At 38.0% G+C, this 25,922-nt stretch overlaps 2 protein-coding genes across 2 annotated transcripts; one reads left to right on the plus strand and one right to left on the minus strand.

Annotated features, from left to right (window-relative positions):
* The first annotated feature begins 12,887 nt into the window (after positions 1–12,887).
* Positions 12,888–16,857, plus strand: LOC143031073 (uncharacterized). The gene is made up of 2 exons (XM_076194471.1): positions 12,888–13,175; positions 15,098–16,857. The coding sequence occupies exon 2, from the start codon at positions 15,187–15,189 to the stop codon at positions 16,483–16,485; it is 1,299 nt and encodes a 432-aa protein (XP_076050586.1). The 5' UTR covers positions 12,888–13,175; positions 15,098–15,186; the 3' UTR covers positions 16,486–16,857.
* Positions 16,858–20,584: 3,727 nt separating this feature from the next.
* LOC143030594 (uncharacterized) lies at positions 20,585–21,719 on the minus strand. The gene is made up of 2 exons (XM_076193757.1): positions 21,584–21,719; positions 20,585–21,378 (listed from the first exon to the last, which is right to left on the minus strand). The coding sequence occupies exon 2, from the start codon at positions 21,376–21,378 to the stop codon at positions 21,064–21,066; it is 315 nt and encodes a 104-aa protein (XP_076049872.1). The 5' UTR covers positions 21,584–21,719; the 3' UTR covers positions 20,585–21,063.
* Positions 21,720–25,922: the final 4,203 nt, after the last annotated feature.

Genomic DNA, 25,922 nt, shown 5'->3' on the forward strand with positions numbered 1-25,922 from the left:
GTTTGTTTGTTTGTTCAGAAACTCCTAAGGTTTTGCATATAGACCCCCATAACCATATATATTCTGATACCCTGTCACTCGAGGTACTTGGATAACTATATTTCATTTTCATAAAAATGTATATTTTGGTTAGGGTTAAGGGTTAAAGTTAGGTGGGGTATGGTTCAGTAAGAGATTACTCACGAGCTCCCAGATAGACCCCTATAACCATATATATTCTAAAACCTTATAACCCAGGGTATTGAATTACTATCTTTCATTTGTCTGTCAATTTGTTTTGTTTGTATGTTCACAAACTCCTCCTAGGGTTTTGCAGATAGACCCCCATAACCATTTATATTCTGATGCCCCATCACTCCAGGTACTTGAATAACTATGTTTCATTAAAAAAAAAAAAAAAAAATTGGTTAGGGTTAAGGGTTAAAGTTAGGTGGGGCATGGTTAGGTTAGGGATGATTCACGAACTTGCAGCAATGCACAGGTCACACTTAAAGTGCCTCTCTACTGTGGGTCACTATGTGCCGTTTGAGATCATTCTTTCTTGAGAAAGCTGCATCACACTGGTCACACTTGAAAGGCTTCTCTCCAATGTGGGTCATCATTTGTTGATCAAGATTACTCTTTCTTGAGAAAGCTGCATCACACAGGTCACACTTGAAAGGTTTCTCTCCAGTGTGGGTCATCACGTGTTCTGTGAGATTACCCTTTCTGGTGAAAGCTGCATCACACAGTTCACACTTGAAAGACTTTTCTCCACTGTGAGTCATCGCGTGATACTTGAGAGCACTCTTTCCTGAGAAAAATTCATTACACAGGTCACACTTGAAAGACTTTTCTCCAGTGTGGGTCATCACATGATATCTGAGAGCACTCTTTCATGAGAAAGCTGCACCACACAGGTCACAATTGAAAGGATTCTCTCTAGTGTGGGTTTTCATGTGATATTTGAGAGCACTATTTTGTGAGAAAGCTGTATTACATAGGTCACAATTGAAAGGCTTCTCTCCAGTGTGGGTCATCACATGATATTTGAGAACTCCCTTTCTTGAGAAAGCTGCATTGCAAAGGTCACACTTGAAAGGCTTCTCTCCGGTGTGGGTCATCATGTGATGTTGGAAAGAAGTCTTTCTTGGGAAAGCTGCATCGCATAGTTCACATTTGAAAGGCCCCTCTCCAGTGTGGGTCATCACGTGATATTTGAGAGCACTCTTTCCTGAGAGAACTGCATCGCATAGGTCACACTTGAAAGGGTTTTCTGCTGCGTGGGTCATCATGTGTTGTTTAAGATCACACTTTCGTATGAAAGCTGCATTGCAAAGGTCACACTTGAAAGGCTTCTCTCCAGTGTGGGTCATTACGTGATACTTGAGAGCACTCTTTGTTGAAAGAGCTGCTTCACACAGGTCACACTTGTATGGCTTCTCTCCAGTGTGGGTCATCATATGATATTTGAGAACTCCCTTTCTTGAGAAAGCTGCATTGCACAGGTCACACTTGAAAGGCTTCTCTCCAGTGTGGGACATCGAATGATGTTTGAGAAGACTCTTTCATGAGAAAGCTGTATCGCACTGGTCACATTTGAAAGGCTTCTCTCCAGTGTGGGTCATCACATAATATTTAAGAACACCCTTTCCTGAGAAAACTGCATTGCATAGACTACACTTGAAAGGCTTCTCTTCAGTGTGGGTTGTCACATAATATTTGAGAGCATTCTTTTGTGAGAAAGCTGCATCACACAGGCCACACTTAAAAGGCTTCTCTCCTGTGTGAGTCATCACATGATATTTGAGAACATTATTTTGTGAGAAAGCTGCATCGCACAAGTTGCACTTGAAAGGCTTCTCTCCAATGGGGGTCATCATGTGTTGTTTGAGATCATACTTTCGTATGAAAGCTGCATCACAAAGGTCACACTTGAAAGATTTCTTGCCAGTGTGGGTCATCACATGTCGTTTAAGAGAACCCTTAACTGGGAAAGCTGCATTGCAAAGGTCACACTTGAAAGGATTTTCTCCAGTGTGAGTCATTACATGATATTTGAGAGCACTCTTTCCTGAGAAAGCTGCTACACACAGGTCACACTTAAAAGGCTTCTTACCAGTGTGGGTCATCACGTGTCATTCAAGAACACTCTTTCCTGAGAAAGCTGCATCACACAGGTCACTTTCGTAAGATTTCTCTCCAATGGGGGTCATCATGTGATATCTAAGATAGATTGTAAGATTTGAGTGTCGCAGATGCCACACAAGATTCTCCTTACTATATATTGATTATAAGGTATCATCCAATACTTTTCCCAAGGAAATATATCTATTCCTTGACCTGAAATAGAATATATAATAAGTCTGACATCTACATCTAACTTTTTGAGAGCATGTATTAGGAGTGACACAAGCCTATACAAATACAGTGGGGCATTAACCAAAATGCACTAGGGGAGAAGAAAGAAATGGAAGTTTGAATACATACTAAAAATTATGAGGTTGTGCAGAAAGAACAGAGACTGCAACAGTAAACATTAATCAGGAAATACTAGGAAAAATGAGTGGCTGAATAAATACTGCAAAGAGATGTAGGACACGAGTAAATGAGGTTGGTGTATAATGTAGGATATGACAGCACAGTCAGAAATATGAAATATTTATAAAAACAAATTTGCACAGGACCACTACACACATCAAGGATATTTTAATCATGGGTATCTGATCTATTTCTACAGCAGATGACATGTTTTCCATTTTTTCAGTGACCCCCTACCCTAATCTAACCTCTAAGTTGGTAGGAAAACAAGCAACATTCTGCAGAAATACCACTAGAGAAGCCTATAGATATGAATCATGTCAAAATTAGCAAACCCAACATCTCCATGTCAAGAATAGTACATACATACATATACCTATACCAAGGCTTTTTCCCCCTTCTAAGGGAGGTAGTCAAGAATAGTAAACCCAATTATCTCCATGTCAAGAAAAGTGAACCCAAAGATCCTCATGTAGAGAATGGCCAACCCAAATGTCTTCATGGAAAGAAAAGCAAACCTTAGACAAAATATGCTAAATTTATACTGATGAATAAAAACATTAAATATGGTAACACAATGTTTCAATTTCCATAAAAAAATTCTGTTAAAACTAGTTATTGAAGGGATACTGCAAGGTGATTGCATTACAGAACCCTGATAACCTCTGAGCCATATACCTAACCTAACCTTGAGACTTCCTGGATCTGAATACAGAAATTGTAACACATGAAAATTACTATTAAACCACTGAGGATTCATAAAGGTTAACTAGTGAACAGAAACTTTGAAATTTAATCAGTTATTGAAATATTGTGTACCAAGGTACCAAAGTGTTTATGTTAAGAACAGTGAACCCAATTATACTCGTGTAAAGAATAACAAACCCAATAATCTTCTTGTGATCGGATTCACTAATCTTGACATGATCCATAAAAATATATATTTTTTGACATCCTTGTGTGAAAAGTAAATTAATTCTAGTCAATTATCCTAACATGTCCCTACCTACACCCACAATATGTTAGCTTCACCCCTCCCTTCCATCAAATACTAAAACTAGGCACTTGGTCAGAGTAGCTTATTGAGTTATTGTTATGTGAAAACAGCCAATTCAAATGAGTTACACTTATTTTGCTTGAATATTTTTGCCCCATATATCAATACAAGATTTAATTATCTAAGTGACTGGTAAAATGAAAATTAACATGAAAATAATACCCACAGGAATGGATGAATAAAAAAATAAATAAGTAATAATAAGAAAAAATCTGAGCATAGCAAAGGACATAACGGTCCCAAATAATGTATGATAACTGGATATAATCAAGGATATCAAAAATCAATGTTTGTTTGATTCTTTTACTGGTTTCAATTTGTCAGGGAACACTTTCAACTACACCCCTACATACACAGAATTGATGAGTGAACAAGGGAATTTTGGCAGAAGTTACACCAGAAGACCATAAACAAAACTATAAAAGATTTATGTCCATCAGGAGAATTTAGTCAGCCAAACTATACCTATCCCTACCTATAGCTAGGTACAGGTACAAAATTTTCAAAAAATTGTTATCCCTTAAATTCTTGTTGCATATGAAAGGCAATTAGAAACAAAATACTTTTTAGATTTTTTAAATAGCTTGAAAAATAAGGGAGATACAATTTTTTTTAATAATCTTTTTAACCCGAATTTTTGGTTAGACTTTACCATGACAAAAGGTAATTTGTAAAGATTTTGGTACAGAAATGCACGTAAACTCTAAACCACTGGTCCAATTTTATTGAAATTTGAAACACCTGGGTTTTATGGGTCAACACATCACCTGAGCATACCAAAAAGTATGTGGAACATCTCCATCATACCAAATTTGCTTTGTCATGGCAACTATTAAGTTGTCAATTTAGAGATGATTATCAGTAAAATCTAAACCCCTAGCCCAATTGACATGCAACTTGGCATGTGAAGGTTTTATGGGTCAACAAACAACCTGAGCATGTCAAAAACAATGCAGGACCTTCCTTTTATACTATTATTACTAACACCTATCATGTTGCCATGGCAACAAGCATTCAAACTGAGGCATACCTATTCGAACGGACCGCGAAAGATGGCAGTGTAAACATTACATATGTGATGGTGGTGTTGCCCACAGATTTCCACGTACCTACTATAGCTACACTCACCTACCCCCCCCCCCCCCCGAGTTCCATCAACTACTAAAACAAGTCATATTGTGGGAGTAGCTCGTTATTCATTCATTTAAAATCAATTACAATTAATTTTCAATGAGAAATTATTTGTGCAACCAGCAACCTTACTCATAAATCATAAAGACAACATACAAGTAAGACTAATTTTTGGTTTGGTTATGGTGAATGACACTATTTCTGGAACCATCTAATATGAAGTAAATTATTTACTTATAATTTTTGAGGCAAGAGTTCCTCTTGTGAGATATTTCACTGCATGCATTTGATATATTCCTATGGCCAGTCCCAAATAATGTACGATACTCCTGTAACCCACAAACTTTGCATTAAAATAAACTATCCGAGAATATAGTAACCTGAGATATGTAATACTTAATTTGTGCTTTTGTATCTATGGTTGTTGCATACCTATCATACAAGAATACACACAATTAATAAATATTTTGACAAGACTACATTCTGCCTATCAAATTGACAGTCCATGCATGATCAGAACTAACATCAAACCAGGCTACATCAATGATAAGGAAAATAACCTCTGCCACACAATGAACACATGTTCACGATGGATGAGTTCCCATAACACTAGCTTAGTACCTGCATGACTGTTGTCATTCCAAATTCTATGTCACTTCTGGATCTCACTGATGTCCCACGAATCTCAAACATACTTTCAAGTCTGTACTATGTACCGTAAGTGCTCATACTATAAAACAATTCATTCAGTTAGTGTGAAGTGCGCTTGTGGAGTGCATATAAAGAAAGTATTACTTGTCACAAAATCATAATCAGTGCACAGTAAATTGAGAGATTAGGAAGTTAATTTCTTAAATTGTATTTTCGTCCAGAGGGAGACAAGTGGTGCCCTCCAACAAGAATGTAAACAAAGTTGTTTTTTTTTTTTTTTTTTTTTACATTTACCTCTAACTTAATTTACACGAGTTTATTGAGGAATCAGAATAGAAAAAAGTTGTATAAAATATACAAACTATACTTAAATGTGTTGATTTGTCAAATATATGATATAAAGAAGGATATTTTTTAACGCACTATGTTATATACATAGGCTACATGATACATGTATACATTGTAAATAAAGAACTGATATCAAGTTGTGCTCCTAACATAACAACATATATGCTAACAAAATGAACTGACTCCACAAACTAAAGGAAGTAGCCTACTTACCATTTAGCCCATGTCCATAATGGCAGTTTATTCTTTTTTCCACCCTATGAGATAACGTGCCTCATTGTGGCTACCTATCATCTCAGGATTATTGATAATTGCCTCCACAATCCTATGCCCTTCATATAATTCATCTATATCAATATTGTCAATGTTACAGGCCTTGACTACATCACAGAATTCTCCAAAATGTATGGAATTTGTTAGGCTCAATTTTGACACATTGTTATCAAAGCTGTTTTCAGACCTCATACCTGTCATTTAGATACTTTATGGCTCTTTCATAGCAAACAATGAAGTATGAGATACATTTCTTACACTCATCTAGTGGAAGCTGGCTAAGTTTGGTGTGCAAAGCCAAGAAAACAAATGTTTGCCTTTTAGTTCAAAATCAGTATTCAAGCTAATCTTTGAACTAAAAGGCAAACTTGGAAGAAGAGTGAATGGCTTTTTTTTTTCTGCTTTTGCAGTAAACACCAAACTTAGCCAGCTTCCACTAGATGAGTTTAAGAAATGTAAAACAGACTTAATTGTTTGCTACGAAAGAGCCATAAAGTATTTAAATGACAGGTATGAAATATCTGATAACAATGTGTCAAAATTGAGCCTAACAGATGCCATACATTTTGAAGAATTCTGTGATGCAGCCAGGGTCTGTAACATTGACAATATTGATATGGACGAATTATATGATGAGTATGGGGTTGTGGAGGCAATTATCAATACTCCTGAGATAATAGATAACCAGTGAGGAATGTTATCTCAAGTTGTTCAGTAAATCTGAGGTCTCACAAATATGAAGAAAGTGAATGCTTATATTTTCTCTGTTCCATGCAGCAAAGCTCCCAAAGAACGAGTTTTATCAATTATGAAATTGGAAAAAAACAACAACAGGAAAACAATCTGCAAGTGGACTCAATCAGACCAGACCTTCAAATCTGTAACAACTTCTCAGAAGAGTGGCCAGCCATATGTAAAAAATCCCTACCCAACAAAAAAAAAATCTTGTAAATGGTAAGTAAAGGGGTGAAATACAAAAATGAATAAATAAATAGATAGATAAAATAGACTGGCATTATGGATGTCTATGGTTAGTGGGCTACTTTCTTTAGTTTGTGAAGTAAGCTAATTTAGTTAACATTGTTGATGCGGGGCGATGTATCACTTTATCCTCGTTATTCCCTACTTCTTGGTCGATCCCGATAACGAAGACTTTTCCAGCTAGTTTCTCTTTCACTCGATCGTAACTCTTATCAATCCTACCTTAACTAATTGTACCCCATATTTTTCTTCCACTGCATTTTTCTCATGAACTCCTTTCCCTTCCCTCGTTCACTCGACACACACTAGTGGTGGGCAGCTACCGGTAAAGTTACAGGTTTTACCGGTAACAACCTTAACGGTAGCTTACCGGCAAAAATTCTACTACCGTTAAGGCTCCGTTAACCGGTAAGCTATACCATAACACTCGGAGAGCGGTAAGCGCGTCTCGGCTTGGTGGTACTGAGTGACGGCACTGACGGTAGTGGTGGGTAGCTACCGGTAGTAACGGGTTTTATCGGTAACAACCTTGACGGTAGCTTACCGGCAAAAATTCTGCTACCGTTAAGGCTCCGTTAAACGATAAGCTATGCCAAAACACTGAGAGAGCAGTAAGCACGTCTCAGCTTGGTGGTACTGAGTGATGGTACTGACAGGCGGCAGGCCCAGTGTCCCGCTAATTTTACCGGTAAACTTTTACCATTAAGCAAGTATGTATCGCTAAGGTCTCGGTAATTTTAAAACCGTTTTTTTTTTACACTTTTGTTAATTTCTCAGTAGAATTAATGTTGTTATTTCTGTGATCAGCATATGAAACTATATTAATTATGAAAGTTTCATCGAAAAATTCCGCGTGTCGCCAAACGAAGACCCATATATGTATATATATATATATATATATATATATGTATATATATGTATATATGTCTATACATATATATATATATATATATATATATGTATATATATATGTACTGTATATATGTATATATGTATATGTATATGTATATATATATTTATATATATATATATTTATATATATGTATATATATATATATATATATATATATATATATATATATATATATATATGCTTAGTGATGAAAATGCCAATATGCTTCTGTTTCTAAATAAGAATATGAACTAATTTGTATGAAAAGATAATTGAGGAAATAAATAAAAAACATGCTGACAATGAAATCTAATATATCCTTGAGTATTCACCTTGGTCTTTGGATCACGTGCTGGGCTAATTTGTATGAAATAAGTATTAAAACAAGGGAGCATTAAAAACAGTTTTTAGGAAAACATCTACCACAAATTAGTCAGTTTAGGTTAGTTTTTAAGAAAACATTTATTACAAATTAGTCAAAGCTCATTATATGTGTATGTGTGTGTATTAACAAAACTCCCACTCCCACATGCACCCAACAAACATGAACCCATGCATGCAAAGGCGGACAAAAGTTTATACACCACACCCACCCTCAGACACCCTCCATTCACTCACTTGCGAGGTAGATAGCATACTATAGTAGCACCAATTAAAGTATGACTTTTTCCCTTTACAATGACATAACAACCATATAATATTAAAATAGAACCAGACATATAGCTTATTAAAGGACAAAAACATTTATTTTTCAATAGAGACAGTTAAACTGGGAGGCTGGATGCTGTGGATAGGCGGCATGCTTCTACTTTTAACTTTGATAACGCACTGATATCTATAAAATTCAATATCATGTGTTTAGTGTTTAGAATCATAGCTTGCTTCCGATTGGTGGGAAGAGTTGCCAGATATCTCCATAAACACAATATCGTAAACAAAATAGAACTGGCTATCGAAATTTTTACTTTATTTCAATATACAGAATATGCAATGGGGTTGTGACTACACACCATAGTAGGATGAAATTTGTTTAAAGTCATAAAGGCGACTACTACCTCACGAGTCTTTTACCGGTAAAATACCGGTAATTCCGGTAACGGCATTGTTGTTTACCGGTAATTCCGGTACTGAGATTAGCGGTATTTGCCCAGCACTAACACACACACTGCCCATACGCATCGGCCAACACCCGTTCACCCTCTTTTACACAGTGCAAGGGGTGCCAACTGCACCCCAGGCAAGGGGTACCAACTGGATACCTATACTCGCACCATATTCACCACATTCATACCAAAAAACAGACGGCATAACTCACCTGGTAGGGCCATGTCACCCTAGATCCAGCAAGTCTGGATCAGAGAGGGACAGGCCCAAGCGTTCAAGACAGAAGCTCCAGTCAGGTGATACGGGCAGTGCTACTATTTCATTAGTTATGAAATGACTGGTTGAGCGCATCTTTCCGTGGTGATTACACTAAAGATTTTTAACAGAATAAAAGAAATGGACAATAAGTAGGAGTCTAAGAGGACAAGCGGCCATCACGAGGCTGCTCCCCCCAACTGAAATAGATGTCATCTAGATTACATCACATCCATAGGACGTACACAAGGAATGATCTCAAATGACACAATTTGAGTACGTCACTTCGATAAGAGATTAGAATGAGAATAATTCTTCACCTAAAAAGGATTTCAATCTGGACTTGAACACAGGGAGGCTAGGGGCATCAACAATATTTGGGGGCAATGAATTCCACTTCTGGATAATTCGACAAGAAAAGAATCGCCTTCGAACCTCCAAATGAGAATGTTGCATTTGTATCTTAAACCTATGGCCTCTAGTGCCAACATCAGGAGATAAGGTGAAGATGGCATTAGGAGAGATGATGGAAAGATCATGAAAGATGCGGTAACAGTATATGAGATCGTGTCGCAACAACCTGCCTTTCACAGAGAACAAGCCCAGTGAAGACAGCCTATCAATGTAGGGAAGATCAGTTAACCTGTACCCTCTTTTGTCCACTTGCGTTGTACGGGCTCCAATAGATTGCTTTGGCCCAAGTACCCTATATTCCATATGGGAGAAGCAAAGTCCAAGATAGGTCGAACATCGGAGATGAAAAGAGAAGACATGAATTTAGCCGAGCGGGTGACAGTAGATTTCAAGAGATTAGTGGCAATACCTCCAGCTTTGGCAGCTATGATTCTTATATGTTGTTGAAACTTCAATTTCCTATCAACTATAATATCTAAATCCTTATGAGAGAAGCTCTGTGTGATAGGACTGCCATTAAGAGTGTAGATAGGAGTGATGAGATCGTCAGCCTGGGCACAGCGCTGTCTAGCAAAGCGGAGGTGGACATTTTTACAGGCGGAAAAACTCAACCACCAAGAAGCAGCAGTAGCAGCCAACAAGTCTATATCATTCTGCATGCCTGGAAGAGATTGAGTACAGTCAGATGATAATGCTGATGAATGATAATATAACTTAAAATCGTCAGCAAATATTTTGTAGTTGCACTGAATCTGAGAGCAGGTATAATTAATGTGAATTAGGAATAACACTGGCCCCAGAACTGAGCCTTGGTGAACTCCACTTAAAACTGGCTTAGAGTAACTGACATGACCATTTATTGAGACTTTCATTGATCGGCCGAGAAGAAAACTAGTGATCCATTGCATTAGGTTACCCGAAATGCCAATGGCTACTAGCTTATCAATAAAAGTCTGACGATGTACACGGTCAAAGGCCGTACACTTGACCTTGGTCATACCAGTAAGTAATGTAGTCGTGCGTGAGCACATGTTGATCGGTGACGGAACGGTTTGGTCTAAAACCAAATTGAGATTCATCAAATAACGGATGGTCTTCAATGAATCCAAAGAGATATTTACAGATAATACGTTACATTGTCTTACAGGGAACAGGATTTAGACTAATAGGCCGATAGTTTAGGGGGGTCACTACGAGAACCTTTCTTATAAATAGGACAAACGTGGGACATTTTCCAAGATTGGGGCAAGGAGCCTGATGTCATAGAATTATCGAAGATGATGGATAAGGGATAGGCCAATTCTGGTGCGCATTCCTCTAGAAGACGAGGATGAAGATTGTCGGGTCCCTTGGCATTATCAACACCAAGAGATTTGCGATGAGACTCAATGTCTGTTGGGTGAAACTGCACGGAAGAGAACTTGCCGTGACACTCCTGATGGGGAAAAAGGTTCAAAGATGACTCGACAACAAAAACAGAGGAAAAAGCTTCAACAAATACATTAGCCATAGTGGTGGGGTCGTCAGATAGTTCACCACTCACCATCAGGGAGCCAACTCTAGGTCTGTCATGTTTTCTATTCATAATGTAGGAGTGAAATGACTTAGGTTTAGTAGCACGATTCTGAATAAGATTTTCCTCATATTCAATTTAAGCTTTTAAGACAGCTGATCTTAGCGTTGCATTTGCTTCATTAGAATGGAAAAGTTTTTGTGTTGTGTAATGAGAATGTCTACCATGAGTCTATCTGGCCAGTTTGAATTTATTCCATACTTTAGTGCGATTTTTTGTAAAGGGTACGAGGAACGGACTTTAACCATGGATATATGTATATATATATATATATATATATATATATATATATATATGTATATATATATTATATATACACATATATATATGTATATATACACACATATATATATATGTATATACACACATATATATATATATACATATATATATATATACTGTATATATATATATATATATATACATATATATATATATATATATATATATATATATATATATATATATATATATATATGGGTGTGTGTGTGTGTGTGTGTGTGTATATATATATATATATATATATATATATATATATATATATATATATATATATATATATATATATATATATGTTTTGCAGTATTTCACAAAAGACACGTGAATATGATTTGCAGAAAAAACCACTGGTAAATAAGAAACGTAGTCCGAACGTTTTCGTCTATTTAAGACATCATCAAGGGAATACAGAAAATGAGATACAGACAGTATATATACAGAAGTAAAGACAAAATTAGGGAACACGGGAAAAAGTATCACGCAAGCCTGAAAAAATTGCCAACAGTCCTCAGGTCACAGATGGACCAAATGTCCGAACAGGAAAACATGTAACGATTTTCTTTGAAATAAAGTTATCAAGCCTGTACATACCTAGGCTTAGGTTGATATTTTGGTCAAAAGTTTGCTTTATGTGGCTTGATTCAATTATGTTCCTTTCAATAAAGAAATTACAAGAAGTTATTTTACTAGCATTCTTCCAGTCAATCAAATGATCTTGGTCCCTCACATGAACAAAAATCCCACTAGACACTTGACCACTTCTCACACTGTATTTATGTTGGTTTATCCTTGTTTGTAAGTCCTTGCCAGTTTGTCCAATGTAAAATTTTTGACAATGCAGGCAAGGAATTGTGTATACACAATCTTCAGTGTTATGTGGAGAATTTTTAATTAGAATATTTTTAACTGTGCTATTGTTTTTAAAGACTACATTTATGTTGAATTCCTTAAGTATTTTTGGTAGTCCTGCCATACTCTCATGAAAAGGAAGCACTAGCAAGTTCTTATTACAATAATTATTTTTCTCTTGTGGAGTTTTATAGTAAATTTTTATGGCCATAGTGTGTGAATTGTCTATCAAATGCTTTGGATATTTTAAGTCTGATGCAATGCTGTATATCTTGCTCAACTCGTTATTCAGAAATTCAGGGCTGCAAATTCTGTATGCTCTGAGGAACATTGAACTAAAGACAGAAAGCTTAGTTTTTTCACTGTGAGCAGAGTAATAATGAACGTACGATAAATTATTGGTGTTTTTCCTAAATACATCATACTTAAAATATCTTCCGCTTCTGTGTAGTAAAATATCTAAAAATGGTAGCTTATTATCTATTTCAGTTTCAATGGTGAATTTTATTGATGGAACCAGATTATTTAAATTACTGAGAAAAGAATCTAAATTGTGAGATACCTAGCTGGAGATTATCTTACCAAGAAATTGTGGGCAAATTAAAGTCACCTAGTAACACAAATTCCTTTATCTATGCTGGGTGAATGCACGTATCATGTATATAATGAGTTTGAAAATAGGTAAAAAGTGTCGGTATCATTTAAAAAATGAGAATTGCAAACGCCCACTTGTGCAGAAATTGTGTGTACTCTGTTTGTTTACGTTCTTCTTGGCAGACTGCCACTTCGTCTTCCTCGATACGAAAAAAATAAATTAAGAAATTCACTCCCTAATATCCCAATTCACGGTGTAGTGGTGATGATATTATTACTCATCAATTGAATACAAACAAGTTATTTATAGTATGAGCAGTTACATAGGACTTGGAAGAATCTTTGAGATTCCTGAGACATCAGTGATCCAGACAGAGATAGCATAGAATTTGGAAGGAAAACAGACATGTAGACACTAAGCAAGTGTTATTATGGACATTCGTCAATCGTGTACATGTATTCATTCTGTGATAGAAGTTATTTTTCTTATTTGTTCATTACTTGATGTTGCCTAGTTTGATGTTAATTCTGATTGCACATGGGCACTGCTAATTTGGTAGGCAGAATGCAGTCTTGTCAAAATGCTTATTCAATGAACATACATACAAAATCACAAATTAGGTAATAGGTTTCTTAAGTTACTATATTCTCGGCAAATTCTCTTTAATGCATGCTAAGTTTGCAGATTACAGGAGTATCATACATTATTTAGGACTTAAATCCATCAAAAATGTGAAGTGAAATGTCTCACATGAGGAACCATTGTCTTAAAAAAACATAAGTAATTTACTTTATAATGGAATGTCCTGTAAATAGCATTATTCTACATACCTAACCAAAAAATAGTCTTTGTTGCCTTCATAATTTATGAGTAAAATTGTTGTGGGTTCAAATTGATTTTGAAGAAATAATTGTAATTCATTTTAAGTGACTTTTGACTAAATAACCAAAACTCAACAAGCTACTCCTACCGCGCTCCTAGTTTTAGTAGTTGGTCAAACCAGAGGTGGGGGGGGGGGTTAAGTCTAACCTAACCTAGGTATAGGAAGAGACAGGTAAGGTTTGTTTGACTAGATTGTTTTTTTCTCAATTGAAGTTGAGGGACATTAACATTTTAGATTTGTTTGTGGACTTATGGTGCTATTTCTGACAAAATTCACTCATTTACTTGCCAATCGTATGGGCATAGGGGAAGGGGCAAAGGTATTCCCTGACAAATAGAAACCAGTTAAGGATTCACAAGAATCATAAACATTGACTTCTGACATCCTTGATTATTGGGTGGATGTATACCTATGTGAGAAATTATACCAAGATTTCTTATTTCCAGTTATCTGTGCCATTGTATCCTTCATCATACTCTGACTTTATCATTATTATTATAATTTCGTGGCTTCTCTCTCTGTAATGTTTATTCATCCACTCCTGTGGCTTTTTATTTCTCTATTGATTTTCATTTTACCTGTCTGTTTTCTCCAGTGTATGTATTCCATCACTTTAAAATTTGTTCAATCATCCATCTTTAATCTTACCTCTTACACAAGTACTTGTATGTCAAAAATCAACAACTTAACTTTTAAACTTCTGATGGTATTTCTGTGGAATTTTACTTGTTTTCCCACCAACCCTAAGACTAGAGAAGAGGGGGTGGTCATCACAAATTGGGAAACAAGTAATTTGGTGTAGAAATAAGTATCATCCTCATGAATCTCTCAAATGTGGATAGGAGGTAAAGGGAACACGGGCTGAGGGAAATACTTTTATTCCTCAGCCCGTGTTCCCTTTACCTCCTATCCACATTCGTCACAATGTATACACAAATCTCTCAAATGTTGATTTATAACAAAGATTTCTTATTTCCAACTATGCTAACATATTCTACATTTTACACCAATCTCCTTCTGTGGTATCCTCTATCCCTTCGAATTATTCATTCTGTCACTTATTTTCCTGATTAATTTGGACTGTTACAGTCTTTTTTTCTGCACAACCTCATAAGTTTTAGTATTTACTTAACCTTCCATTTCTTCTTCCATTAGGCTTCTTTAATCGGAGTTATTGCTTCTCTTCCCCTACTGTATTTTGGATATTGTCTTACTATATTTGTATACGCTCGTGTTATTCCCATTACATACTCTCAAAAAGTTAGATGTCAAACTTATCTATTTTCTATCAGGTCAAGGGGTAAATATCAACATTTCTTTGGAAAGGTCATGTGAAGATTCTGCATATTCATCATATCCTCCAAGTCATCTTAAATATCATATGATGACCCACACTGGAGAGACACCTTTCAAAAGTGACCTTTGTAATGTAACTTCCTCAGGAAAGAGTGCTCTGGAACGACACATGAGGACCCACACTGCAGAGAAGCCTTTTAAGTGTGACCAGTGTGATGCATCTTTCTCACGAAAGAATTATCTCAAACGACACATGATGACCCACACTGGAGAGAAGCCTTTCAAGTGTGACCTCTGTGATACAGCTTTCTCAGAAAAGTGTACTCTCAAATATCATGTGATGATCCACACTGGAGAGAAGCCTTTCAAGTGTGACATATGCAATGCATCTTTCACACAACAGAATGCTCTTAAATATCACATGATGACCCACACTGGAGAGAAGCCTTTCAAGTGTGACCTGTGCGATGCAGCTTTTTCAGGAAAGAGTGCTCTTAAATGCCACATAATGACCCACACTGGAGAGAAGCCTTTCAAGTGTGACCTGTGTGATTCAGCTTTCTCAAGAAAGGGTATTCTTAGATCTCACATGACTACCCACACTGGAGAGAAGCCTTTCAAATGTGACCAGTGCAATGCAGCTTTCTCAGGAAAGAATACTCTCAAATATCATGTGATGACCCACAGTGGAGAGAAGCCTTTCGAGTGTGACCTGTGTGATGCTGCTTTCTCAGGAAAGAGTGCTCTCAAATATCATGTGATGACCCACACTGGAGAGAAGCCTTTCAAGTGTGACCTGTGCGATGCAGCTTTCTCAGGAAAGTGTGCTCTCAAATATCATGTGATGTCCCACACCGGAGAGAAGCCTTTCCAATGTGACCTGTGTGATAAAGCTTTCTTACATAAGAATGATCTTAAACGACATATGATGACCCACACTCAAGAGAAGCCTTTCCAGTGTGGCCTGTGTGATAGAACTTTCTCACAAAAGAGTTCTCTCAAACAACACATGATGACCCACACTGGAGAGAAGCCCTTCAAGTGTGACCTGTGCAATGCAGCTTTCTCAAGAAAGGGTGGTCTTAAGTGTCACATGATGGCCCACACCGGAGAGAAGCCTTTCAAATGTGAACTATGTGATTCAGCTTTCTCAGGAAAGACTGCTCTCAAACGACATGTGATGACACATACTGGAGAGAAGCCTTTCAAATGTGACCTGTGTGATGCAGCTTTCTCAAGAAAGAGTGTTCTTAAACATCACATGATGACCCACACTGGAGAGAAGCCTTTCAAGTGTGACCTGTGCGATGCAGCTTTCTCAGGAAAGTGTGCTCTCAAATATCATGTGATGACCCATATTGGAGAAAAAGCCTTTCAAGTGTGACCTGTACAATGCAGATTTTTCACAAAAGAATGCTATCAAATATCATGTGACAACCCACACTGGAGAGAAGCCTTTCAATCATGAATTGTGTGATGCAGCTTCCTCACCAAATGGTAATCTCGAGCAACATGTGATGACCTGCACTGCAGAGAAGCCTTTCAAGTGTGACCCACATGATGCAGCTTTCTCAAGAAAGAATGATCTCAAGTGGCACATGGTGACCCATAGTAGGGAGTCACTGCAAGTGTGACTTGTGCAATATACCTTTCTCAGAAAAAAGAAAAATAATAATAATGATGATCTAAGATGTCATGTGGTGGCCCACAGTGGAGAGTCACTTCTAGTGTGACCTGTATGATACAGCTTTCTCAGTATTTTCATGAAGGACTTATTTCAAATGTCACATGGTCACTCACACTTCCTCATAAAATGGCTGATCTCATGTATTGCATTATGACATGCTGGTGAGAGGCCTCTCCAGTGTGACTTGAGTGATTTAACTATGGCGGTACATTCAGCAATTAAGTATTGATCCACTGTTATAGACCTGTTTGGTTGAGTTGTCACACACATACTGTCAATTCTAAATATTGGTTGACTCTTGGTTGTGCAATTATTTGATTAACCTATTGTGGAATTGCATATGTGCTTGTTCATAAATTAGTCTTGAGTGTCCCAATAAGTGCATGACTATTCTTGCAATTACAGAAAACCGTCGAGAATACTAGAGAGTGGCGTGACTAGTATAGATATCTGCACATTTTAACTGTTTATCTAAGCATTGTGCAAAATTGTCTGGAGTATTTGCCATTGTTACTTGTAATTGTTCCTGTAAATATAACTATAATGACATGTTCAGCTGTGTTTGTTGAATACCTGGAAATACAATACCTACAGTATAACCCATTCAACTTGTCATTTGGTCAAATAAAACAAAAAATCATAATAAAACACCAAAATGTTGATCAAACAGCACCAGAAAAATAATATGACGTCAGTCCTCGCTTCGCTTCGTGAAGCGAGGACTGACGTCATATAATTTTTTCTGGTGCTGTTTGATCAACATTTTGGTGTTTTATTATGATTTTTTGTTTTATTTGACCAAATGACAAGAATCTTGTCATCGGAGTTGAATGGGTGAAGTCTTCTCAAGAGTGACATCAGATGGCATATGATTACTTGCTCTTTGTTGTTGAAGAATAAATCCAAGACGTTGGTTGTTTGTTGTTGTTGTTCTTCTTCTTCCCTAGACTGTCTGTCCGAGCAGTCCCGTCTCCCCAAGGAATGCCACAGCCAAGACTGGGTTTTCCCACAAATCCTTTATAGAGTGTATGTTGTGTTGTTTGCGTGCATGATTGTGTATAATGCAGTCTTCCATTATGTGTTGTATGGTATGGGGTGAAGTGTTACATCCTGGGCAGCTGTTCACAATGCGGTCATCCAGCCTCTTCTGGTAACTTGGAAGTGCTGGGTGGTGGCTGCGCCGCAGGTCCTGGAGCTGCAGCGTCTACATCGTGGGACCACCCCACAACCCCAAGAGTTGGGGGCCAACCAGCAGCAATCAACCCTGGCCATCAGCTCTACGCAGGTGGCACCGATCCCCAAGAGGAGCTACGCCTGCCTCAGGGAGTACCACAATCTAAGATGTTGGTTGAATGGTATGGTTTTGTTATTATCTAAGCTAAAAAGAATTTGTACTCTCTAGTAGTAATTTTGATTGTATTTGTTCTTTATTACCTCCTGAGAGATAATTTCATGGTCATATCATTTCCAAAATATATCACAACACCACGACTTATAGTGCCTTTATCTGCTTTGTATGAAATGTAGCTGTCAACTGATTTTTCTGCATATTACATATCCTTCTTTGAGTCTTTGTTAGGGCAAGGTACATTAAAGCTTCCTCTGTGGTGAGCTTTTTCAGAAAAGACACAATAACATGCAGCCAATACTCAGTCTGAGGTATTGGCTGCATGCTGTTGTGATGTTAAAGCTACTCAGCAGCATGCAGCTGATACTCTAGGGCAGTGCTTCTCAATGTTGAGCATATGCCTGACTGGTGGGCAATTTGGTTTTTCAGGCAGGCAATTCATTTTTTTTAGGCAGGCAATATGGTTTTCAAAGGGAGCAATTGAGGGCAACTGAGAAAGTCTGGGCCTCTTTTTTTATTGATGCATTGTTCTATTGAAATGGTTTTAAATGAAGGTTTTATGCTTTTAAAGCTGAAGAGATTTTTTTTTTTTCCCCAAGTGATAAAAATTATATATCACTGCACGGGGGACATCAGAATTGTTAAGGTGATTAGTTGGGGCATGGCCAAAAAATGGTTGACAACCACTGCTTTAGGGTCTATATGGGGTGCCCCTATGGATCACAGCCACACATTTTGTGAAAGAGGAAAGCTCTATTAATAGAGAAAAAATGCTACTTTATTATACTGTGACTGTCCCTCTGTTATGCTATCCCCTCTCTTACTACTGTCCTGTACCACTTCTCTGAATGTTCATTTATTTTTCTGCTTAATCCTGTGGTGGGGAGAAGAATACTGCCACTGAGTGTTCTCACCTCAGTCATAAATGGTGACAAAATAAGGACAGGGATAGGACTATATATATAAAATCAAAGGCATAAGAGGGTCTGGGAGTTTTCCAACAAGGACCCACAGGTTTGGGTCTTTTAATGTGCGTGGATGTGGTACAGATGAGAGTAAAAGGGAAGAGATAGGTAGTATGTTTGTGAGGAGTAATATGGATGTGTTATCATTGAGTGAAACAAAGTTGAAAGGGAGGGGTTAGTTTAAGTTTAACCCATTAAATCCCAAGTTTTTTTGGTCAGGAATTTCCACGGTTTTCTGTAATCTAAGTAATGTGAAGGGTTATGAGAGACAATATATAGTGGTTTTAATGCTTTATTTCCTGCAGTAAGCTTATAAGAAGCTGTCCTCAAATGAGGACACTGGGATAATATAATAGCTTTGTATAGTGATAATCTGTTAGCAAAGGATACTATAAAGAAAAACATATTCTTCTCTTTTTGTGTGTTTGATGCTGAAAACTTGTAAAAATAAATCTGATATTCTAAAAAAAATATGATATAAAGTAACCCAATACAAATAAACTGAATCATGAAAGCCAATATATCATTTTGCATTCACTTTTTGCGATAAGGGGCAAAACATTCTATACAGAGTGTTACATTGCATTTAGCACAATATGTTCTTGGTTTCTTGGAGCAAGGTTTCCTTTGGCACCGTCTTTGTTGTTCCCGTTTTGCAACAACATGGTCCTTTCCGTCATACCGAACATCAGCGAGTTTCGTAGATGGGCTTGGTGCATTACTTTTTCTCCCCAGTTTTCTGCCTGCATCTCCCAACTTCAAATAAGGCACACATACTGCTCTTTTGAAGCTTACTAAGTCAAGGTGTTCCTTTCCTTGATGTAGGAATTTATGGATGATCCACGCATTTACAATCATCATGTCTAATACACGTGTGAAGAGCGGCCAATACCACTTCTTTCCTCGTAGAGAAGTTGCGTATTTCCCAGTCAACCAGTCATGGTGATCTACACCTCCCATATAAGCATTGTAGTTGTTCAGAACATTTGGCTGAGGAACATCACCTTTTGCTTTGATATCACTTTGCCATCTCTTAACCTTTTTGACAGGTTCAATGGTATCATAATTTGTTCCAACACACACACACTTGTTGTCAGACCACCTGACAAAATGAATTTCTTCATTTGTGTCAAACATATAATCATAGGTGCCTCGTTTCTCTTTTTTCATGATATTTGTTGGCCGTAAAGGACATTTGCTCAATCTGCTTTCCCTGACTGTGCCTGTGGCCTGATAACCGAGATTCCTAAGACGAACTAACAAATCATACCCAGTGAAAAAGTTGTCAAAGAAAACAGAATGAGAATTTGGTACTTTCACTGCCTCTAACATTCTCAAAACAACCTTTGTTCCGAGTAGCAGGCCATCATTATCATCATTCCTAGAACTCTTGCCACAATACATGTCAAAATTATAGCAGTAACCTGAGGCTCCACATACAGCCCAGAATTTGTACCCAAATCTGATGGGTTTACCTCTGCTTCAATGAATTACCTCCATAGTATTTCAATCATTTCATCTACAGATATGAATTCCTCAAATATGCTAATGACAATAGAGACCTAATTTTGAACTTTGTCATGTATCTTCATTATTGCAAAAATGTATTAGACTTTTCACAAGCTGATAATGATTTCTTGACATTGTCCTCTGAATGATTAGGACCCTGAGATCTTCCTCACTTGACCAGTAATCTCTCTCAGAAGGAACTTTGTGATATCCAGAATATAGTAGTATTCCAATGAATGTTTTCAACTCATCAACACTGAATGTAAAATCACACATATTTTTACATGAACTTGCATAGCGAACTGTCTCTTTGACAATGTGCTCATAGATGCTGGGAGTCATAAGTTTCTCAAACAGTTCCAGAGGTGATAAAGTATCTAGATTATCTTTCATTTTCTGCAAACATTCCCTATGATGTTCAGAACGCTCTTTGACCTTCCTATATTCAGGAGTCTAGTGTTTCCATACGGGTTCAGAGTCACAAAATTTGCGTTTTTTTCTGGATGATGTAGTGGCTTTAGCTTTATTTTCAGCATGTTCTTCTATCGGCACTCTATCCACATGAACTTCTAAGGTACCAGGCACATCTTGAACAGATATCTCACCCATTTCATCTTCAGCTATATCCTCCTCGTCAGTCAGTTCATCTACATCCGGTGGTACAATAATCACATCAGCTCTTTCAGCTGCATCTTCCTCTTCATCCTCATCAAACAATAATTCAAGGTTTCTCTCAACTGTGAGTGCAGAACGTTGTCTCTTCGCCATCTGTGATGAAACAGAATAATATACATAAGTTTATAAAAGAGAATAATCATAATAAAAAAAATTATTCTGTATTTTTTTTATTCTTAAATTTTGGCCTGTATTGGCCATGTGAGGGGAAACAGATCCCTCGCACATTGACACTACTATTATACAGTAACTATATAACTACTATAACTAAATAGTTGCACTATTATAATGCACCAACCTTTGAAGCAGTATTCAGTCAGATGTGTTGCCTACGACGATCCGAGCACAAATGACGTATTAGTGGGTGTAGCAGGCACCGTCATCCATGGCATGTTGTAACATGAATAATCAGAGGGAGTTGCAGGTTCTTTTATCGTTGTCCTGTTGTGACCTGTAGTAGCACATGCTTCTATTATATTGTCCCAGTGTCCTCATTTGAGGACAGGCAATTTATAACATTGCTGGCTTGCTGGGTACTAATAATAATTACCTGATATATTATGTACATGGTAAATCAGCGTCTTAGAAACATGTGACAACACCTATAATATCGGTGTCGATAGAGTAGTACTCTGTATTGAAGATGAAATGTTGGCTTATTTGTGGCTCAATTTATCCCTGAAATTGGACCCCAACTAAATGCTTTTGTATGCATCAGTGAAACATAGTTTTAACATGAGGTTGTTGCAAAAACATTATAGTTTGTATTTTATGCATCTTTGAGTTATTCTATTCGCTTATTTATGAATATGACAATAATATACCCGGTGTCCTCAAATGAGGACACTGGGACATAATGGGTTAAGAATATAGTTGGGAGGGTGTCAGTAGTAAAGAGAGGATGAGGGAGAGAAGGGGTGGCTATACTAGTTAGTGAAGAGATAGGTAAATATGTGGTAGAGCTGAAGGTAGTTTTCAAGGTTAATGTTGATGAAGATGAAACTGGGAGAGATGTGGGTTTTTGTAAGTGCATATGGACCTGGTAGTGAGAAGAGTGTAGGGGAAAGGGAGGCTTTTTGGATAGATTTAAATGAGTGAATGGAGGGTTTAGGGAGAAATGTCAATGTAATGGTATTGAGAGATCTTAATGCTAGGGTAGGAAATGAATCAATAGACAGAGTGGTTGGGAAGTGTAGAGTTCCAGGAAAGAATCGTAGTGGAGAGTTGATGGTGAATATGTGTCTAGAACAGTGTTTCTCAACCTTTTAACCCTTACATAACCTTTATAATAGATTGCATGTCTTAAGGAATCCCTGCACAAAAAAAAAAAACATATACCATATCTTTGTGAGAATAAACACCTTGTGAGATCGAAACCTTTATTAGTACTACGTTTCGCTTGTTAAAGCTTTTTCAAGTACAGACATGACACACACTCTGAGCACATATAAGCCAACAGGGAAGGAACTGGGAGAGGTTATCAGGGAGGGGTGGGTGGTAGGTGGAGGGGGAGGAGGGGGACGGGTGGGACTTGGTGGAGACAAAGGAGGACATTTCGGACAGTTTGTTGAAGTGGACTAAGGGGGACATTTCATACATTTATTTAATGCGGGTAACAGATGGATTATAGGAGGGGCGATGTTAAACATGCCTCTGTTCTGCTCAATGGTTTTGAAGCTTTGAATGGCAGCCGCTTCGAGGCATTTTCTCCTCATCCTATCTGGTTCACTAAACAGAAGTTCTGCGTTATCCCAATCCATCAGGTGGTCGTTGGTGTTCCGGTGGATAACACAGGCGTTGGTGGTGATGTTGTTCCGGGAATCGTAGCGATGCTCCCGGATCCGGGTCTTCAGGTCACGGGAAGTCTCGCCAATGTAAACTTTATCACATCCAGCACAGGGTATGCGGTAGACACCAGCGTTTTTTTCCCCACATCTCGTCCTGGCTGTCATTCCTTCTTGAAAGCTCTTTGATAGTTCTGCTGGACTGGCCCACTACCTGAATGTTGCAACGCCCAAGTGTCCGGGTGAGGGTGGCGGTGACGCTGCTGGCTGGAAGGATAAGCCTCCTAGCTGGATCTTTTGCTGGTTCCCGCCCTTCCATTATTTTGAGTGCCTTTTTCTTACACTGGTGGATGATGCACTCTGGATATTTTAATTTATGAAAAACCTCCTTTATGTGCCTAAACTCGTCCTCTAAGAATTCAGGGCTACAAATTCTGAGAGCTCTGAGGTAGAAACCTATGACTACACCTTTTATAATACTGAGGTCATGGTGGGATAGGAAGTGAGTCAAATCGTCCTTATTGGTTGGTTTCCTGTAGACTGTAAATTTTAAAGAATTATCATGTTTGATAATAAGGGTATCCAAAAATGGAAGGGAATCGTTAATTTCTTCCTCCAAGGTGAACTGGATGGATGACTCAACCTCGTTCAGAGCCGCTTGGAGTTTGGGGATGTCAAACCGTCTGGGGGAAATTAATAGTATGTCATCCACATAGCGAAGCCATACTACGTTGCCAGGAACGATATCTGAGAAAGGCCCTGCTTCTAAAAATTCCATGAACAGGTTGGCAAGGACAGCGCTCAAAGGAGAGCCCATGGCCATGCCAAAACTTTGGTGAAAATACTGGTCCTGGAATTTGAAGTAATTAAATTGTTGCAACATTCAGGTAGTGGGCCAGTCCAGCAGAACTATCAAAGAGCTTTCAAGAAGGAATGACAGCCAGGACGAGATGTGGGGAAAAAACGCTGGTGTCTACCGCATACCCTGTGCTGGATGTGATAAAGTTTACATTGGCGAGACTTCCCGTGACCTGAAGACCCGGATCCGGGAGCATCGCTACGATTCCCGGAACAACATCACCACCAACGCCTGTGTTATCCACCGGAACACCAACGACCACCTGATGGATTGGGATAACGCAGAACTTCTGTTTAGTGAACCAGATAGGATGAGGAGAAAATGCCCCGAAGCGGCTGCCATTCAAAGCTTCAAAACCATTGAGCAGAACAGAGGCATGTTTAACATCGCCCCTCCTATAATCCATCTGTTACCCGCATTAAATAAATGTATGAAATGTCCCCCTTAGTCCACTTCAACAAACTGTCCGAAATGTCCTCCTTTGTCTCCACCAAGTCCCACCCGTCCCCCTCCTCCCCCTCCACCTACCACCCACCCCTCCCTGATAACCTCTCCCAGTTCCTTCCCTGTTGGCTTATATGTGCTCAGAGTGTGTGTCATGTCTGTACTTGAAAAAGCTTTAACAAGCGAAACGTAGTACTAATAAAGGTTTCGATCTCACAAGGTGTTTATTCTCACAGTCTTGTCGGCTTTTGCCATTGTGATTCATACCATATCTTTCTCATTTTATTTTCATCATAATAATAAGTTAAATAGGATGATGTCTATATTACATTATTACAATAACCAAGAATATGTCGTGCGTGTTTATTTATATTATGTATATGAAATTAGATAAAAAATCAAAAGTGCATTAGCTTATCTCACTTGTTCTCACAGAACTTTAGGGTTCCGGGGAGCCCTGGATGAGAAAAGCTGGTCCAGAGAGTTGATGATAGCAAATACAGTGTTCAGGAAGAAAGTCAAGCATAAGTACACATGGGAGAGGGTGGTGAATGGAGAGGGTGGTAGATAGGGCTTTAATGGACTATATAGTGGTAACCAGGAGAAGAGTAGGAAGAGTTTTGGATGTATATATTCTAAGGGGATAGAGTTGGGGAAATATCAGATAATTTTTTGTTCGAAGGTAAGTTAAGAGTGGAGGATAGATGGAGAAAGAGGAAAAGGACAGAAGGTATGATGATGCTTAAATGGTTAAGAAAAGGAGTACAAGAAGCTGAGAGAGGAGTGGGAGGGAGTGAAAGATAGAGTAGAACTAGAAGTGGAGGAGGAATGGGGATGGTTCAAGGAGTGAGTCATAAGGTGGGAAAAAGTTGGTGTGTGGAACAAGGAGGATGAGAGGAAATAGAAAGGTAGTGAGTGGTGGGATGATGAAGCAAAGAAAGTTGTAGAAGAGAATAAGCAAGCACTCACAGTTTGGTTGCAAAATAGGACGAGAATCATATTAGAGGTAAAAAAAAAAAAAAAAAAAAAGAGAGGGGGAAAGTAGTGGGTAAGATAAAGGAGGCAAAGAAGAGAGCAGATGTTAAATAGGGTTAGAGTATGATAGAAAATTTTGAAAGTAATAATGTTTTGGAAGGAAATTAAGAAAGGAAGAGGAGAGAAAAAAGTAGAGAAGAAAAAGTAAAAGGTGCAGATAGAGAGAGGTCAATAAGAGGAAGATGGGCGGAGTATTTTAGGGAGTTGCTAAATGTGAAGAATAGGGAGGGAAAGGTAGTTGCATAGGAAAGCGCTAAGAAAATGACAGTGATGGATGAGGAAAATAGAGAAATAAGGAAAATGAGGTGAAAGCAATTATTAGAATGATAAGAGCTAGTAAGGCACCGTTAGATGGATGTCATGCAGAGTGTCTAAAAAAGAGAGGTACAGTGATGGTGGACTGGCTGGTGAGGTTGTTTAATATTTGCCTAGAAAAGGGCAGAGTGCCGGAGGACTGGAGAAGTGCCTGTATAGTTCCACTTTACAAGGAAAAAGGGGACAATTGTGAGTGTGGT

This window comes from Oratosquilla oratoria, chromosome 12 (genome assembly GCF_046742065.1).
Source record: "Oratosquilla oratoria isolate Oo_2021 chromosome 12, ASM4674206v1, whole genome shotgun sequence".
Classification (NCBI taxonomy): Eukaryota; Metazoa; Arthropoda; class Malacostraca; order Stomatopoda; family Squillidae; genus Oratosquilla; species Oratosquilla oratoria.

Bases quoted from the DNA above. Each gene is read 5' to 3' on its own strand.
- LOC143031073 (XM_076194471.1), top strand. From the start codon at position 15,187: ATGATGACCCACACTGGAGAGACACCTTTCAAAAGTGACCTTTGTAAT.
- LOC143030594 (XM_076193757.1), bottom strand. From the start codon at position 21,378: ATGGCGAAGAGACAACGTTCTGCACTCACAGTTGAGAGAAACCTTGAA.